General features: G+C 48.8%; 7 protein-coding genes across 7 annotated transcripts; 4 read left to right on the forward strand and 3 right to left on the reverse strand.

Moving 5' to 3' along the window:
• Nucleotides 1-84: 84 nt before the first annotated feature.
• BDV38DRAFT_270920 (GMC family oxidoreductase) lies at nt 85-2,026 on the forward strand (the record flags this gene model as incomplete). Its single annotated transcript, XM_032057229.1, has 4 exons — nt 85-430; nt 483-1,080; nt 1,135-1,754; nt 1,809-2,026. The coding sequence occupies 4 exons, from the start codon at nt 85-87 to the stop codon at nt 2,024-2,026; spliced, it is 1,782 nt and encodes a 593-aa protein (XP_031913949.1).
• Nucleotides 2,027-2,305: 279 nt separating this feature from the next.
• Nucleotides 2,306-3,872, reverse strand: BDV38DRAFT_245787 (E3 ubiquitin-protein ligase MARCH). The gene is made up of 2 exons (XM_032054469.1): nt 2,886-3,872; nt 2,306-2,835 (listed from the first exon to the last, which is right to left on the reverse strand). The coding sequence occupies exons 1-2, from the start codon at nt 3,702-3,704 to the stop codon at nt 2,680-2,682; spliced, it is 975 nt and encodes a 324-aa protein (XP_031913950.1). The 5' UTR covers nt 3,705-3,872; the 3' UTR covers nt 2,306-2,679.
• A 1-nt stretch (nt 3,873) lies between these two features.
• On the forward strand, nt 3,874-5,682 carry pre8 (proteasome core particle subunit alpha 2). The gene is made up of 5 exons (XM_032054470.1): nt 3,874-4,219; nt 4,275-4,294; nt 4,344-4,394; nt 4,465-5,070; nt 5,125-5,682. Exons 1-5 carry the CDS (start codon nt 4,176-4,178, stop codon nt 5,241-5,243), a joined length of 840 nt encoding a protein of 279 aa, XP_031913951.1. The 5' UTR covers nt 3,874-4,175; the 3' UTR covers nt 5,244-5,682.
• Nucleotides 5,683-7,798: 2,116 nt separating this feature from the next.
• Nucleotides 7,799-9,017, forward strand: BDV38DRAFT_292521 (uncharacterized protein; the record flags this gene model as incomplete). Its single annotated transcript, XM_032062026.1, has 1 exon — nt 7,799-9,017. Exon 1 carries the CDS (start codon nt 8,022-8,024, stop codon nt 9,015-9,017), a length of 996 nt encoding a protein of 331 aa, XP_031913952.1. The 5' UTR covers nt 7,799-8,021.
• A 167-nt stretch (nt 9,018-9,184) lies between these two features.
• BDV38DRAFT_282503 (uncharacterized protein) lies at nt 9,185-10,531 on the reverse strand (the record flags this gene model as incomplete). Its single annotated transcript, XM_032059793.1, has 5 exons — nt 9,185-9,376; nt 9,433-10,052; nt 10,096-10,148; nt 10,206-10,434; nt 10,489-10,531. The coding sequence occupies 5 exons, from the start codon at nt 10,529-10,531 to the stop codon at nt 9,185-9,187; spliced, it is 1,137 nt and encodes a 378-aa protein (XP_031913953.1).
• A 411-nt stretch (nt 10,532-10,942) lies between these two features.
• BDV38DRAFT_282504 (MOSC domain protein) lies at nt 10,943-12,395 on the forward strand (the record flags this gene model as incomplete). The annotated part of the gene is made up of 2 exons (XM_032059794.1): nt 10,943-12,224; nt 12,295-12,395. 2 exons carry the CDS (start codon nt 10,943-10,945, stop codon nt 12,393-12,395), a joined length of 1,383 nt encoding a protein of 460 aa, XP_031913954.1.
• A 157-nt stretch (nt 12,396-12,552) lies between these two features.
• Nucleotides 12,553-14,957, reverse strand: BDV38DRAFT_245799 (nucleobase:cation symporter-2 family protein). The gene is made up of 3 exons (XM_032054471.1): nt 14,460-14,957; nt 14,229-14,395; nt 12,553-14,176 (listed from the first exon to the last, which is right to left on the reverse strand). The coding sequence occupies exons 1-3, from the start codon at nt 14,549-14,551 to the stop codon at nt 12,675-12,677; spliced, it is 1,761 nt and encodes a 586-aa protein (XP_031913955.1). The 5' UTR covers nt 14,552-14,957; the 3' UTR covers nt 12,553-12,674.
• Nucleotides 14,958-16,709: the final 1,752 nt, after the last annotated feature.

The following is a 16,709-nucleotide window of genomic DNA, read 5'->3' on the forward strand; positions in this document are numbered from 1 at the left end:
GACTGCATATATAGTGGTTGATGCCAGTATTTTGCGAAAGGATTTTCTTCAAAGTGGACAGAGATCGACGCTTGGCATCTAAACATGCTCTTCTCACTGGCATTCCTTAGTGCCCTGTCGCTGGCCACGGCATTACCGGCTGGACGGGCCAAGAACACTACGGCATACGACTACATCGTTGTGGGAGGCGGTACAAGTGGTCTTGTGGTCGCAAATCGCCTTTCTGAGAACCCCGATGTCTCCGTTCTTCTGATTGAGGCCGGTGCTTCTGTGTTCAACAACCCGGACGTAACCAACGCTAACGGTTATGGGTTGGCCTTTGGCTCGGCCATCGACTGGCAGTACCAGTCTGTCAACCAAACCTATGCGGGAGGTAACCAGCAAGTTCTGCGCGCTGGTAAGGCCCTTGGAGGGACCAGTACAATCAATGGTATGTTTCTATGGACAGTCTCTTAGTCGACAAGATCCACTGACAACCACAGGGATGGCCTATACCCGCGCGGAGGATGTCCAGATTGACGTTTGGCAGAGACTTGGAAACGAAGGTTGGACGTGGAAGGACCTCCTACCATACTACCTGAAGAGTGAAAACTTAACTGCTCCTACCAGCTCCCAGGTTGCTGCTGGAGCTGCTTACAACTCTGCCGTGAATGGAGAAGAAGGTCCTCTCAAGGTCGGCTGGTCGGGAAGCCTGGCCTCCGGCAATCTGTCAGTTGCTCTGAACCGTACGTTCCAAGCCGCTGGTGTTCCTTGGGTTCAGGATGTCAATGGAGGCAAGATGCGTGGCTTCAACATCTACCCATCTACCATCGACGTTGACCTCAATGTCCGTGAGGATGCTGCCCGGGCATACTACTTCCCTTATGATGATAGAAAGAACCTCCACCTGTTGGAGAATACCACTGCCAGCCGCCTTTTCTGGAGGAACGGCTCTGCTGAGGAAGCTGTTGCGGATGGTGTCGAGATTACCTCTGCAGATGGCAAGGTCACTCGTGTGCATGCAAAGAAAGAGGTCATCATCTCTGCCGGTGCCCTGCGATCTCCTCTCATTCTCGAGCTTTCGGGAGTTGGAAATCCAAGGTAAGTGCTACACTGATGCTCGACATTTTTCATCCCCGTCTCTAACTCTCGTAGCATCCTCAAGAAGCACAACATCACCACCCGTGTCAATCTCCCCACCGTCGGCGAGAACCTCCAGGACCAGTTCAACAACGGCATGGCCGGTGAAGGATATGGCGTCCTTGCCGGTGCCTCAACCGTGACCTACCCTTCGATCTCAGACGTCTACGGCAACGAGACCGACTCCATCGTAGCATCTCTCCGGTCCCAACTCGCCGACTACGCCGCCGCGACCGTCAAAGTCAGCAACGGCCTCATGAAGCAGGAGGACCTGGAGCGCCTCTTCCAGCTCCAATTCGACCTCATCGTCAAGGACAAGGTCCCTATCGCCGAGATCCTCTTCCACCCCGGTGGTGGAAACGCCGTGTCCTCCGAATTCTGGGGCCTCCTCCCCTTTGCCCGTGGCAACATCCACATTAGCTCCAATGATCCCACGGCTCCCGCAGCCATCAATCCTAATTACTTCATGTTCGAATGGGATGGCAAGAGCCAGGCCGGTATCGCCAAGTACGTCAGGAAGATCCTCCGCAGTGCACCATTGAACAAACTTATTGCGAAAGAAACCAAGCCCGGCCTCTCTGAGATCTCGGCCACTGCTACGGATGAGAAGTGGGTTGATTGGCTGAAGGCTAACTGTATGTTGAATCCCTTTCTGAACTCGTATGGTAGGACTGACGTAAATCCTCTAGACCGTTCCAACTTCCACCCCGTTGGAACTGCTGCCATGATGCCCCGTTCCATTGGTGGCGTTGTTGATAACCGTCTCCGAGTTTACGGTACTAGCAATGTCCGTGTGGTGGATGCATCTGTCCTGCCCTTCCAGGTTTGCGGTCATTTGGTTAGTACGCTTTATGCCGTGGCCGAGCGCGCTTCCGACTTGATTAAGGAGGATGCGAAGAGCGCTTAGTTTGGCAGATAAAGCTGCATTATCGTAGGAGTGCACCCTATGAAGAGGGAAAGTGTTTTCGAATTTTGTTTGTTGAAGGTAGACTTCTCTTCTGTTGTCTCATGTATAATTAGTCAGGATTTGGTTAGCTGTTTGAATGAGTGATTTTTAGCTACATTTTGATACGGGGTACATTTTCGCGTCAAGCCAGCGCACGTGTAATGTATGACATACGGGTGTCAATCGAGGCAGGTTATTTGTAATTCATACTACAAGATAAGAGAACGAGATATCTCAGTCTTTCCCGTGGCTACAACAGCTGTATTAATTATTAAGTTACATAAGGTATGTACTGCATTCAATCGAAAACGCTCACTACTTGAAGCGCCTAGACTGATCGAGAAGGTGCAGTTCGACCCTCCCCTTGAACAATGGCTGGTTTGTAAAGAGGGATATCATAGGAAGAACAAAACGCTCAGACCAAGGATCCAACTTCTCAGACATTGTTCAAGAGTTAGCGAGGGTCAGGGGTTTTCTCCGCACATTGACTGATTGGCACGTCATTGAGAAGGACCGTGACAACTCAAAGTAGTGCGTGGAAATCACCAAGGGTTCAAGCTGTTGACATGGAACATTATACAGACACCAAATGGTCTTCCTTGTGAAGGACAGGATTATTCCTCTTTTTTACGTTGCTCGGATTTCTCCGAAGCCGGGTCATTTTCGTCCTCATCCTCATCCTCATCATCAGGCAATGGGACATCCATGACACGCTCACCGGCTTTTTCTAGGGCTCTCCGACTCCAGCTTCTTACGCCTTTGTAGACAGCCTGGTTATGATTAGCAAGAGCATATAATACCCTTCGTTGAGCACACTTACCCAAAGGAAACTGCAAACGCCAACCAGGATGACAACCCAAGTGATTGACGCTACTCGGCTTCTGCCTGTGGTCCTGCCACTACTGACCAAGCCACTAGGACGAACATGCCACCACTGCCAAGGTGACATGGCGACTATGGCTTTGATGAACGACAGAAAGCCTAACGACGCCAAACCTTTCACAAAGTGCGTAATCCATGAGGGCTGCTTTTCCGTCGGCAAGACGCTAGACACGGTACTGGGATCCCAAAATTCAGAGTAAATAATGGTTTCCATTGGGTTGATGTAGAGGTTAATGATCGGGTCAGCAACAAAACCAAGCATAAAAACAGTGAGCATCAATATCAACAAAGTCAATCCAAGCTGCGCGGATGTACTACTGATCCAGCGCGCCCATGTGAGACGTTCTAGCCGATACTGGAAGCCACAGGTTGGGCAATGCCAAAAATTCCTCTTGCTATAGCCCGGGTCTGCATGTCGCCATGCTTGAAGGCAACCCTCGTGCACATATCGTGAAGATCCTTTGCACTTGCAGGGACGTAGGAGTCGGCCGAGCTCCGCATCAGAAGACTCATAGACCACCCGTGCTTTGGGTTGGAGAAAACCAGGGATGTTATCGGAAGGAGGAAGGAAGGTAGGTAGAACTGTTTCCAAACAGATGCGACATACACGAGGTGGGTAGTGCTTCTGGGACGACTCCGGCGGAGGGGCAGCCGAATCATCATGTTGGTGAGTATCTTCAAACCTTTGGCCTGCCTCAGGACTGGGAGCCGTGGAAGAATTCGGCCACTGCCAGAGTGGCTCCTGGCTCGGGTTCATTATGGCTTCTGCCTAATTCCTTTTGCGATTATGCGGTCATGTCACAATGACCAGATCTACAAGCGACCTGGTGAAATATCCAATCGACTGTTTAGAAGGGTGTCGATTGAATTGGTTGGGCATAGGTATAGAACACGGGGGAAGAATGGGGAGGGAGCAAAGGAAAAAAAGACGGAAAAGAGTGTGAAAAGGACTATCACGCTTTAAAGGTGGAGTGGAGAGAGAAGCTGATGGAAACGGCGCTAAGTGCTCGCCTAGCGTCACCGCCTTAGGCGCGGCTTGGCATCGACGCCTGAGGTAACCGACGTTAGGTAAGGTGCTGCTGCGTCAACATCCTGTCGCCTGCGCTGTCCAGAGGGAAGCTTCACTTTGGTCCCATCACGACTTTATCCTATCTTCATACCCCCTCGTCTGTCTCCATACTCCTTTTCAATCAATTTTCAAAGCTTGCGGAGATAATTCGACGACCTCATGGCGGACCGCTATTCGTTCTCTCTCACCACCTTCTCCCCCAGGTAAGACGAGCTCTAGCTACATAGAGGACAACCATCAGCTAACATTGACTTTTAGTGGAAAGCTGGTCCAAATTGGTAATAACCCGGCTCTAGTTAATTATGAACATTTGCTGAATAAACTCAGAATATGCCTTGAACGCTGTCAACCAGGGCGTAACTGCGCTCGGAATTAAAGGTACGAGCGCTATCTCATAGCTTCCGCCCAGCCAGCCCATGTAGTTGCTAACTTATCTTGCATTGGCTAGCAACAAATGGAATCGTCCTCGCTACTGAAAAGAAATCATCCTCACCACTCATCGATCCTCCCTCTCTTTCCAAAGTCTCCTTAATCACTCCTGACATTGGCATGGTGTACGCGGGAATGGGTCCAGACTACCGTGTGCTGGTCGACAAGGCACGCAAAGTTTCCCACACTGGCTACAAGCGTATCTATAACGAATACCCCCCTACCCGTATATTAGTGCAAGATGTTGCGCGTGTCGTGCAAGAGGCCACCCAGTCCGGTGGTGTTCGACCGTACGGTGTCAGTTTGTTGATCGCCGGTTGGGATGAGGGTGTCGAACCTGAGTCAGGAGAAGCTCAGAGGGGTGACCGTGAAGACGAGCCTAAAAAGGCAACCGGCAAGACGGGTGGTATCTTGAAGGGTGGCCCGAGCTTGTATCAGGTCGACCCAAGTGGCAGTTATTACCCATGGAAGGCTACGGCTATTGGCAAGCATGCTACGAGTGCGAAGACATTCCTTGAAAAGCGTTACACTGAAGGTCTCGAACTCGAAGATGCTATCCATATTGCCCTTTTGACGTTGAAAGAGACCATCGAGGGTGAGATGAACGGTGACACAATAGAGATTGGTGAGTTTCAATAACCTCATTGCCCAGGTTTGGGCCCAGACTGACTTGGTATAGGTATCGTTGGCCCTCCTGCCGACCACCTGCTGGGCTTTGAGGGTGTCGAAGGTGCCCAGGGGCCCAGGTTTAGGAAGTTGACGAAAGAGGAAATCGAGGATTATCTCACCAATCTATGAACGATTCAAGTATGGAGATATTGGGCGGTTTGGGCCTTGTAGCATAATAGACATATGTCGAGACTTGCGAGGTTCCCATACATGTTAGCAAAGATTTTCCACGACGATTACTTGCTTAACGCACCGGAGGATATTGAGCTTTATGACCCTGGACAACTCAAGTGACAGTGCACGTGGACGTGTCACACTGTCCAATAATGCCCATCATTAAAATAGCCATCGTACTCAATACTCTGAATTCAGCTCTAGCACAGCAGGATTGTAGCCTCACAGAGTCTGTAGAGCTTTGGCTCTAACGGGGTTGCATAACTTCAGTGTAAGAACTGGCTATCAAACTTAACCCAAATGTGGCCAAGGACATTCCGGGGAGTGGCCCGCTGCCAACCCCACATTTCCCTAGTTCGGAGGTCTAGGGTAATTCGTGGGCAAACGACTGAACTGAGCTCATCTATTGGTTTGAAAAGTGTGATATGGACGTAGAAATTAGGTCCCGTTCTCTCTTTGCGTCTCCAGTGAGGTGTAAGGAGCCCCGGTGTTGCAGTTTCCTATCGTTCAAGGAAATAGACAGCTGAACAGTAGTATTATGATAATATTGTCTATATCTCTTTCAAGTCCTTATCACAACGCCGGCCTAGGCTTCTGATATTGACGAATCGGTCTGCCGCAGGCTATGGAACGGGCACTCCTCTTCTGGCTTTCCCAAAACATGCAAGAATTTTAAGACTGGCTTCAACAGCCCTTTCTCCACTCTCTTATCTATTTCTTGCCCTTGACCTGCACTTCTCCTTTCTCTTAACTCACTGTTCCGCAGACGTCCGGAATGAGGTCCCGATTTGTTGAGATTATGACATTCCGGGTTCTCCCATCGCTCTTGAGGCCGGCCGGAACCAGGCAAGTGTTGCACCCGATGACTTAAGTCCATGTCAATATAAAGGGAAATCCCATGAAGCGCCCACGCTTGCGCGCTGAGAATATGTATCATGTTTTCTATGATATCCCTGAGAGACTGCCCAGCTTAGTCTTACAGACCAGTCGAATCATCAAATTAATAGATAAATCACGTTCCATGAGGGTTAACATTACGAGGATATTTGCACGCTGCAGAGACGTGCAGATCATCTAGGGGATGCGGTTTGATCTTTTTTGGCCAACGACAGGATACCGAAGCAAGTGATAATAAAAATTCAAACATCTTTTTGTTTGGCCGACGTTTACAGCTGGGTGCAAAGCCATCGGCATAGCACAACAAGAAAGTTCAAGACAATGGACGGAATGCACACACGAAGTGTAGATATCAGATAAACCGCATAGTTATGGGAGTTTGCAAGACATTAGATGAAGGCTCGTCTAGTATTACACGACATAAGGGGCAACTAGTAATAGATCAAGGTCTGCGGCTACTGTACGGTGTATGATGGATGTATCGAGGCAGTCGGATCTATGGTAGGTGCCTTTTTGAGCAAATGATATTCTTTGCCAATAAGTAAAATAACCTAATCTTTCCATTGGACATTTAATAAGCAGCAAGCGAGGACATTTATTAGGAAGTCAACACATATCCAAACTCCAGAATCTTTTGAGTGTGGCTGCTTCTGTCGCTAGCGTTGTGCAAAGGGTCCAAAAATCAACGGAGTAATGAAAGATAAAGGGCTAAAGGACCCAATCATCTCCAACCAGACAGATCTCAGCGATATTGAAGCTCCGACAAAGACTACAGCTAATCCTGTGCCTTATGAAGAATAAGAACTCCATGGCATGGGCTAGCCATTTGAACATTATGTCCTGAATCGAATGTGTGAGTTCCTTGTGCCAAAAAACACGCAATCTGTGCCGGTCCTCCATGCCAGTTCTGTGCCGATGTAAGACAAATTTTCCCAAGTATCTGACGCTTGAGAATTCTAATTAAACACGGGAAATGTTGGGCATGACAGGGATGGAGATCCAAGGGGGACTAAGTTGCCACATATCTTGGGATCATAATACCGGTAGGACTTGGAACAAAGGTTTCTGTGATACTATCAGCTGAAATCGACTGCCACAATGAACTTGCTCCTCGTGTTGTCCAAGGCGAAAGAGCATTGTACATCACAAGGACATATTCAATATGACCGAGAGCCAGTTCTTGTGCATATAGATGGTAACTGGGGTACTAATAGTATGTCAACCATGTGTTACGCCACAAAACTAACCCTGTGATGTCCCGTGATTAGGGGTCCATTGGCGTATCAATTGTGCCATCTGGATTTTCTTGTTAGGCAACGCTACCTTACCAGCGAACGTTGTTATGTCCCGCGGGGAAACGCCGAGAATCGTACCAGGTGTACGGTACTAGTCTGCTAGTCTTGCCTTTGCCAAGTCAACCAACACCGAATACTACCTTAACAGGCATCGTTAGTTCCTGCGGAATACGAAGCCACTGAATCTTAGCCCCAGCTTCATTCCGGGGTGTTGCCTCGAGCTAATCTTGGCCACACAATGCCTTTATGTGGGAGGAGGGAAAGACTTGTTCAGAGCTTTCACATAACTTCGATATGATACGGTTCACCAGTTAACAATCGCTCTATTCCCACATGCACCGCTCTTTTAACGCTCATGGTTTCCGCTCATTACCTCGGATGTTGGTCTGACGTATAACATTTCTTGGCCGAGGGGGAAAAGAAGTGAAAAAAAATCTAAAAGAAAAAAAATAAAGGAAAATCACTGGGAAGTCTGTGGTAGCCTCTCCACATTACTGCTAGCCCAGATCGTCCGATCATCATCACCATATACCACCGCATCATGTCAAATATTGTGAGCCATCTTGATGGCATTTCCGGTGAGCTTGCGGGCGCTCGATACGGGCTCAAAGCGACCCTTGTCTTTTTCATCTCCATTTCCATCTACAATGTAATCGAGCTGGTAATCCTTGTGCTGTCGACATTCCGTCGTTGGGCAGGTCTATACTTCTGGAGCTTGCTACTTTCGGGCTGCTTGGGGGTAGTTCCATACTCGCTCGGCTTCATGTTGAAGTTCTTCACACACGCCAGTTCTTTCTTGTCTGTTACATTGCTTACCGTCGGCTGGTGGACAATGGTGACAGGCCAGTCGTTTGTTCTCTATTCACGACTACATCTTGTCATCCGCGACGAGTACATACTTCGCCGTGTGCTGTGCATGATCATAGCAAATTTCTTTCTTTTGCATATACCTACCTCCGTCTTGACATATGGTTCCAACGTACCCGATCGATCACCTTTATTCGTCAGAGGATATAACATCATGGAAAAAATCCAGATGACCGGGTTCACCTTACAGGAGGTGATAATCTCAGGGCTTTATATCTGGGAAACAACCAAACTACTTCGGTTGGGTTCGAACCGACAAAACCGAAGAATAATGCACCAGTTAGTAGGAATAAATATTGCCATTCTTGTGATGGACTTAGCCCTTCTTGGGCTGGAGTATGCCAACTTCTACGCCATTCAGATCACGCTCAAGGGTGTCATATACAGCATCAAACTTAAGTTGGAGTTTGCGGTTCTCGGGAAACTGGTCGATATGGTTCATGGGCACAGGCGTCCGGGTACGTTGGGAAATGACATAGAGTTGTATTCTCTACAGCATGAATCTAGTCCGACTGCGCCGGCGTCATCGTCTGGTCTGCTGGATAATATAAACTTCTCTCATATTGTTCAAGATGGGACAAAACGACTACATACATCACAGAACGATGGATGTCCAGATAGAAAATTTATTGTGAAGGTGTCGGATTTGATTAAACGACGCCCCCCCTGAGGGAACTATCTATTTATTTTTCATACATCTTCATTTTATCATAATTTACACCCATTACAACCCGCATGAACACTTGCAGCTACAAAGATTCAGCTGTCCAAGAAGCAGCTGTTTCATATGCTTGGTCTTAGTATGATGACGGCCATAACACCAATGCAATCTAAGTCTCAGCTAGCCCTGTCACTCAAGCCAGCATCATCCCCTTCAACCCAGCCGAATTCTTCATCGGAATCTTCATCCTGACTATCCGCAATCTCATCGACTTTGCGTTTCCGTTGGCTAGCCGATAAGCTTGTTTCAACTGGCTCTTGAGGCAAGATCATTGGAGACGGAGTCTTGTCTATCCCACGTAAACCATCCTATACACTAATGTGAGCCATCTGTGAGTGCTGCACGAGAAATGATCCAAGCCTACCATCTCAATCTTGAATGGTACGATATTCTCGTCCAATCTCAAAGATAAAGTCTTCCCTGCTCTCTTCATTACCTCCGCGAATCGAATACCTTTCGAATTCCCCTCGTCCTCAGGAAGAAAGTCCCGAAAGATGGCAACCCTTACATGGACGCTGTTCTCCCATGTTCCGCCCGCCAGAATCGGACATAAAGTTGCCCGCGGCTGGCCCCTGATTCGGGTATGCGTCTGGTTTACTAGAAGTATGGCTAAGCGATGTGTAGCTGCCAGTTTCACGAGCTGGTTGCCAAGGTCGCTTGTGACATTCCATTTGCGGTTCATGAGCCATTGGATCTGCGTCTTGTCTGTGATTCCTGACTGGGGTAGGCGGGATTTGAACTCAGATGGATTGGGAAAGTACGATGGGAATAACGCTGATACAGAGTCGATGACGAGAAGTTTCGCATCTTCTGAAGGGAAGCCCTTGGGTGGGCGGATGAGGAGAGCTAGTAGATGTGGTAGCGACCTTGCATGGAAGTAGATCAAATTCCTGATAGGGTCTTCTGGTGGATCAGAAGATGTGGCATCAGGGAACTTCTTCAGCATGCTTGCCAGGCGTACTTTCGGGAGTGGAGATCCCGTATCTAGAAATGTTAGAGCCAGTTCTCAGTGAGTTTGGTTTCGTACCGATCCATATCACTTTGTCTCCATTCTGGAGGGCCGATGTGGCAACGCTCAGACTAGAGATACATTGTTAAATCAATACCAACGTGCGACAGGCAGAGATGGGGCCTTACGCCAGTGACGTTTTCCCAGCCCCAGGGGGGCCGAACACCTCTGTAACATGTCCACATGGTATTCCATTGGAGTTTATGGCACTGGTATGTCCCAGTACATCCTCCGCGGAAGGCGGACGGATCGCCTCATCTAATTGAGGAATACCCGTCGATATAGCGCCAGAGGCAGTTGCGGCAGACGCGGCAGACGCGTGCAGAGACTGCGACGCAGGAAAGGAGACAACCCGATCTGCACGTATCATTAACCTATCAATCTTGTCCGAATTAGTTTACAAGGACTTACGAGGCTCCTGAGTGGAAAGGCCGAGGTAATCCTGCTGGTTCATGGTGACGGCAAACGCGAACCCGGCGCGTCAGGCCTGTTGGGATCAAATGGTATTAATTGCGCGCTTCGGAACACTAGAATACTGTCGACCTCTCATTTTGGTGTCACAGTATGCTCCAACTTCATCCTGAGTCTAGCAACTACCGACGGTGGTGGTTGATGACTGCGAGGCTTCGTTCATGGGGAATTGCCAATTCGGATTAAATTAGTTCAACGTCGGAGTTAAAAATAAATGTGATCAGATCTAATCTCCGAAGATCATCATCTTTTTCCCCGGCATCTGATATACGGGCTTTATTCTTGTCCAACGTAGTTAACCTTAAAGTTTATCGTCACTTTATACTATATACTTTCCTTAGGGAACACGTATGGTATACTGATTTTCCTTTCAAAATCACAGACTCGTGATTCAATGCTGAATTACACTGAACCCATACTCGGCTTCAACACCGTGCGCCACTATGCTATGAACACAAACCCACCTCTAGCCGTTATCTGGCTCCCTCTCATCCCCATAATCATATTCCTGGTTTCTCACAAATACTGGCCATTCACAAACCCACCACCCAAAGGCTGTCGCAAGCTAGGTCTCCCACACAACGAAACCAACCTGCACGACGAGTACGACCCAAAATACAGCCAAGGCGTGCCTGAGAAGCATACAGACTCAGAGAACAAGCCCGCATGGCGGATAAAAGCGCTCTTCGCATACCCAATCAAAAGCTGCGCCGGCCTTGAGCTAGATACAGCCGACGTCGTCCCCACAGGCTTCACCTATGACCGCCAATTCTGCTTCGCCGAATACATCACCCCCAAAACCAGCACCAATGAGTCTCAACAGGCCCACTGGACAGCAAGGACGCTCCGTGACGGCTCGCTCTGCAGAATGGCTCTCATCAGACCCGAGATCTGGGTCCCCGACCCTACATCCGAGGACTACTCCCCCGAGCTTCATGAAGTGCGATCCCAAGGCGTCCTGGTAATCCACTACCCGCGAGTCACGGCCGGTATTCTCTCACTTGCCGTGAAACTGGGCACGATGCTAGGCCTCCTCTCGAAGGAACTATCCTTCCGTGTCCCCTTCTCTCCCCCACAAGACTCAGATCTCAAGTCAACTTACCCATTAACCCCGGTCAAGATCTGGAAAGACAATCCCCTAGCTCACGACTACGGCTGTCACCTCCCACCATCACTGCACCGTTTCCTGGACCCTGACCGCACCCGCGGTCCCCTGACCCTCTTTAGGGTAAACTCATCCCACCACAGAGAAATCTTCCGCAACGCGCCCCGCAAAGAAGACATAGGATTTCAACCAGTAACGGGCTTCGCGGACGCTTACCCCATCCACCTCCTCAATATAGCCAGCGTGCAGGATATAGCGAGTAAATGCAAAACGGACATCCCTGAGCTCAGTATCCGTCGCTTTCGGGCGAATATCATCGTCCAAGGTCCTGGGGCTTATGAGGAGGATCATTGGAAACGGGTGAGGATCTATGGCCCAGAACCTGGGTCTGGGGGTGTGGAGGTCTACACTGCTTGCCGGACTATTCGGTGTAAGTTGCCAAATGTAGACCCTGATACTGGGGTTAGGCATCCTGCGGAGCCGGATCGGACGTTGAAGATGTGGAGGAGGATTGATCGTGGCGACTTGACTAATGCTGCGTTGGGCATGCAGGCTGTTCCTGCTGTTCGAGGTATGTTTCTTTTCCTTTTTCTTTTTGGGTTGATGTCGTTGGTTTTAGGGTCTTGGGCTGATTTGTGTAGAGTTTAGGGTTTGTGTTGGGGGTGGGATTGAGGTGCTGGAGACGGGGGAGCATTGCTATATTAAGATGTTGAAGCCTGGGGAGAAGGTGGAAGGGGTTTAGGTATATATTTCATTTCTCTTGTATAAATGTCTTGGACTGGGTTATTCTGGTTGGTTGGGTGGGGGGGTTGGTGTTGTCTACATACTTTTTCATTATATGCTACTAGCTGGATGATATCATTTACAAAGTATATATATTTACGAATACGTACTAATTTGGAAGTGAAACATGATTCGAATTGTAGGTCATCTGAGTCACGATATGTGCAACTCACTAGGGTATCCTTTAATTAGACCCTCTCAAGGGTCGTTATATAATAGTAGAAAGCCAAAACCATTATTATACTGTAGCCGGACCAACCTCTTCGGTCTTACAGTGCGGGGACTCTGAAGTGGTCTTCGTCTCTTCGCTCTCACTCCGGACCTCGCTACCCCTGGCGTCCAAGATGGCCGCTTCTTCCTCTGGATCTTCTGGGATAAGAAGGTTGAGAATCAAACCCAACACAGCGGTGACTGCAAACCCGTTGGTCATAACGAGCACCACAGCATCCAGAAGCCCTTGCAGGGCGTGGTTATCACCGCTGTAGGTGAAGAAGTATTGGAACCAGTCTGGTACCAACGTGGCAGCCATACCGATGGCGAAAGAAGCCGTGAGGATGAAACGGTTGCGACGTGTGAACGGGATGGTGGAAATGATACGGATGCCGGAGATAGCGACGGACGAGAAGAGGAAGGTGGTCATACCACCGAGAACAGAACTGGGGATGGCGACGAGTGCGGCAGCGAACTTGGCGAAGATGCCCATGATTATGAGGAAGAGGCAGCAGCAGTATCCGGCCTTGCGGTTTGCGCATTTCGTCAGAGCGATGACACCGTTGTTTTGGGCGAACACGGACATGGGCGTGATGGTGCATAGGCCTGCGAGGAGACAGGTGATACCGTTGCCCAGGACACCACCTCTAATACGTGAATCGAAGTTGGGCCCCTCCACTTCCACTTGGGAAACGTCGCATGTGGCTGTGATGTCGCCGATTGATTCCATCATGATCACGATGTAGACGGCTAGTAAGGGGAGGATAAGCGGCGCGTATATGGTTAGGGGAAATGTCCGGACCCAGATAAAAGACGCTACTGGAGCTGCATCAATGCCTGAGCGGTCGAAGTAGCCACATGCTCCTGCCACAATGCATCCGACCAGCAAACCGATGACAACGGCGCAAGATTTCATGATGGGGGAGCCGAATCTTTCGCACAGAATAATGGTCAAGAAGACCAAGAATCCGAGACCGATAAACTCTGCACTACCCCAGGGAAGAGCGTGCGGTGCATCTGCGCTGGGACAAAGGGCACGGGCGGAGGGGTCGCTGCCACAGCCGCCTGAGCCTCCCGCCCAGTCTTTCATGCCGCTCTCAATAAGGGATGCTCCAATCAGGAGGACAGTTGGTCCAGTAACCAGGGGTGGGAAGACGCGTTTCAAGACCTTGCTGCTTATGAATGAAAGGCCGATCTGGAGTAAAGAGCATAGACAGGAGGTGCCGAGGAGAGCTCCATAGCCCTTCGGACAAGGTAAACGGTTGCCCTGGGCATCAACGGGACAGTATCCGGACGAATACATCTGAGTGAAAGTGCCCGACGCTACTGTAATTATTGCGAACGAGGTACCCACGACTGAGATCAGGCCCGTACCGATCGAGTAAGGCGTTTTATAGATGTGAACGCGGCACATCTGAAGGGCGGACAGTAACCCAGATACAATCAGAGAGGTCGACACTAGGTACTGGTAGTCTTCATCTCCAAAGTTGGCTCCGGAAGAACCACCCAGGAGAATTGGGGGCGAGATAACTGACGAAGTTAGTATTACACCCTCCGCGCTATAATAAGACGATATGCCAACCTCCAGCCAACATTGCTAGGGCATGTTGTAAGCCCAAAAGAAGAGCCAGAAAAACCGGTACTCGATCATCCAGTCCAAAAAAAGGTGCCGTTCGCCTCGTTTGCTTCATAAAAGGAATTCTGGGTGTAAAAAGGTATGCATAATCGTAGTCTCCTATTAAGCCATCCCTGTGGACGAATCGATTAGATTCATGTTGAAAGTTATATAGGGTATCCGATAGTAATCATGTACCTCGTGGTGAAGGTTTTGACAATCCGACGGCCTTTATCGGCCCAAGTTCGCTTGGGACGCAGGTCAGGACCAATCTGATCTGGTCCATCCATGTTGGAGTGCTTTAGAAATGTTTCGCGGTTGGACAATTATCTTCTCTCTCAAAGGAAACACGGCAATGATCGCGATCGAGGCAAGTTTCCGCAAATAGGTAGGGTTCGTTTCCGTATAACGCACAACTGCGGGGAGAAGGTCTCGTGAACCAGGGTATGATTGATGATTGAAACTGATATCTCGATTCAAGATCGCGGGGAACCACGAGTTTTAAGTTCCCAAAAGCTCTCGAAGGACCTGGTAGTGAGATGTAGACAACAGCATCTCTGGAGAAGCGCGATCAGATTTGTGCAAATTTCCGACGACGAAGCGATACGGATTATCGATAAGTGACGAGCACGATGCGTCAATCAATCGAATAATTTAATAAATAAAGTTGGTTATCTATCAAGGACAACTCCAGCTAGAGGGTTTAGTCCCTTGGCGCCAATCGCTCGCAAGGGAGAACTCGGAGAGACCTCGGGGAGGGACGCGAGTCATTCCGGCTTCAGGTTTTGAGACAAACAGTACGGAGTAATGCAAACGGTTAGAGAACCAAACATACATGACAAAAGAACTAGTAGTTGCCACAAAGTAGAAGACGATTGGGTGGGTTGACAATCACATTGTCAGCAAGTACAGGGATTGAACCAGTACATTGAATAGTAGTTGAATGTACTGAGCAGCCAACAATTACAGAATACAGTCATAAACACTGTCTTACGCACAGATCCACTGATTCATTCATCTTGTCGTTTAGCATCAGCCACTATGTTACTGCCAACTTACTGGCTTTCTCTTCTTTCGTCCCCTTTTTACGAAAAGGAAATAATAAAATTAAAGCTACGGTGTAAATATAGAATGAATTACCACCCCACAAGCTCGTTGGCTACGATTCAATGTAATCAATGCAAAGCCCCAATTTGTGACCGTAGTCAATATCTCCAAACATCAATCCCAAGAACTTGGCCTGTGCATATCCTTGGCTTCACAAGTGGAGCCGAGATAAGGACAGCCTCTTAACCCATCCTGAGCACGGGAAAGGTCAACCTGCTTATCAGTGACCTAGACGGGCACCGCCGAATTCCTCTAAAATCTGGGGGAGCTGATAGCAAGCAGCCGAAGTGTTCACGATCAAGCTGTCGACCTGGAATAGACATTATCCCTTTGCTGCAAGGTCTTGGGATGGCTGATGTGTTGCGGGTTCACTGGGAAAGGGCGTGGATGACTACGCAGGATGCACCTTACCAGATTAGGCGATTACGGGCCATTTCTGGACGGTTACATCGGTTTTTGGATAAAGTGGGGAATTAGTCGTCTTTCCTTATGGGATAAATTCTGCTAAACAGTAGTAGTATTATCGAGTGTGTGACTGTGAGGGTTGACTAAGGGATATCCAGAGTCTAGCGTTTCAATGTTCAACCTTGATCCGAATAACGGTAGTTAGTGCTGGGACCAGTCCCCATATTATTGTGGAGTATACGTTCGTCGGTGGCCATCAAGTGTACCTTAATTGAAGGAACGCGGTTTGCAACTGCAGGAACTTCAACGTCTGGTATGAGACACTAACGTATGGAAATATGGAGAACATCAGTGGCTGTTATCTCCTCAGATATGCCAGCAGCGATCTTGGTAAAGATCTGGGGTCGTAGTATGTCACCATGAAAGCTCCCTTAACTGTCGAACGCCATTTCAACATACAGTGCAAGCCCTACAAGGCGACTTTCATAGTCATCTGGTTCTACGGGGGCTAGACAATTCTATGGTCTTTAATGAGTGAATATAGTAAACAAGCAAAAACGTGTTAGACATGCGCTATATATAGCAAACCATGGCCGGAACATTTTAGACTCATCCGTAACCACAGATTATATCTGCGATTAGTTATCGGCGACCGGACTCGTTTTCAACAACTCTCAAATCTACTGACCGCTGGGAAGTTGTCTGGAAGTTAGTAGTTTACGAAGGCGTGGTGCATGGAAGATCGCGGTACAAAGGAGTCAAAGTTTTCATTGAAGAAACAGGTCCGTCGCCACCACGAAGTGGCAAGAAGAACACTTTCGTAGGGCTGCATCGGATATACCGTATTCGGATGATGTATGTACATACTCAAACTACGTTAATATCCTGGGGCCTCGGCGTCTCCAGTTAAGTCATCTCGATTGTAATTACGGTCGT

The sequence above is a fragment of the Aspergillus pseudotamarii genome, assembly GCF_009193445.1.
Source record: "Aspergillus pseudotamarii strain CBS 117625 unplaced genomic scaffold BDV38scaffold_24, whole genome shotgun sequence".
Lineage (NCBI taxonomy): Eukaryota > Fungi > Ascomycota > Eurotiomycetes > Eurotiales > Aspergillaceae > Aspergillus > Aspergillus pseudotamarii.

Excerpts from the sequence above, each read along its gene's own strand:
- pre8 (XM_032054470.1), top strand. The coding sequence starts at position 4,176 with ATGGCGGACCGCTATTCGTTCTCTCTCACCACCTTCTCCCCCAG. Across the intron at positions 4,395-4,464 it reads AACTGCGCTCGGAATTAAAG|CAACAAATGGAATCGTCCTC; the intron begins GTACGAGCGCTA and ends TGCATTGGCTAG. Across the intron at positions 5,071-5,124 it reads CGGTGACACAATAGAGATTG|GTATCGTTGGCCCTCCTGCC; the intron begins GTGAGTTTCAAT and ends GACTTGGTATAG.
- BDV38DRAFT_245787 (XM_032054469.1), bottom strand. The coding sequence starts at position 3,704 with ATGAACCCGAGCCAGGAGCCACTCTGGCAGTGGCCGAATTCTTCCACG. Across the intron at positions 2,836-2,885 it reads GCGTTTGCAGTTTCCTTTGG|GCTGTCTACAAAGGCGTAAG; the intron begins GTAAGTGTGCTC and ends AATCATAACCAG.
- BDV38DRAFT_245799 (XM_032054471.1), bottom strand. The coding sequence starts at position 14,551 with ATGGATGGACCAGATCAGATTGGTCCTGACCTGCGTCCCAAGCGAACT. Across the intron at positions 14,396-14,459 it reads GTCAAAACCTTCACCACGAG|GGATGGCTTAATAGGAGACT; the intron begins GTACATGATTAC and ends ATTCGTCCACAG. Across the intron at positions 14,177-14,228 it reads CCTAGCAATGTTGGCTGGAG|TTATCTCGCCCCCAATTCTC; the intron begins GTTGGCATATCG and ends TAACTTCGTCAG.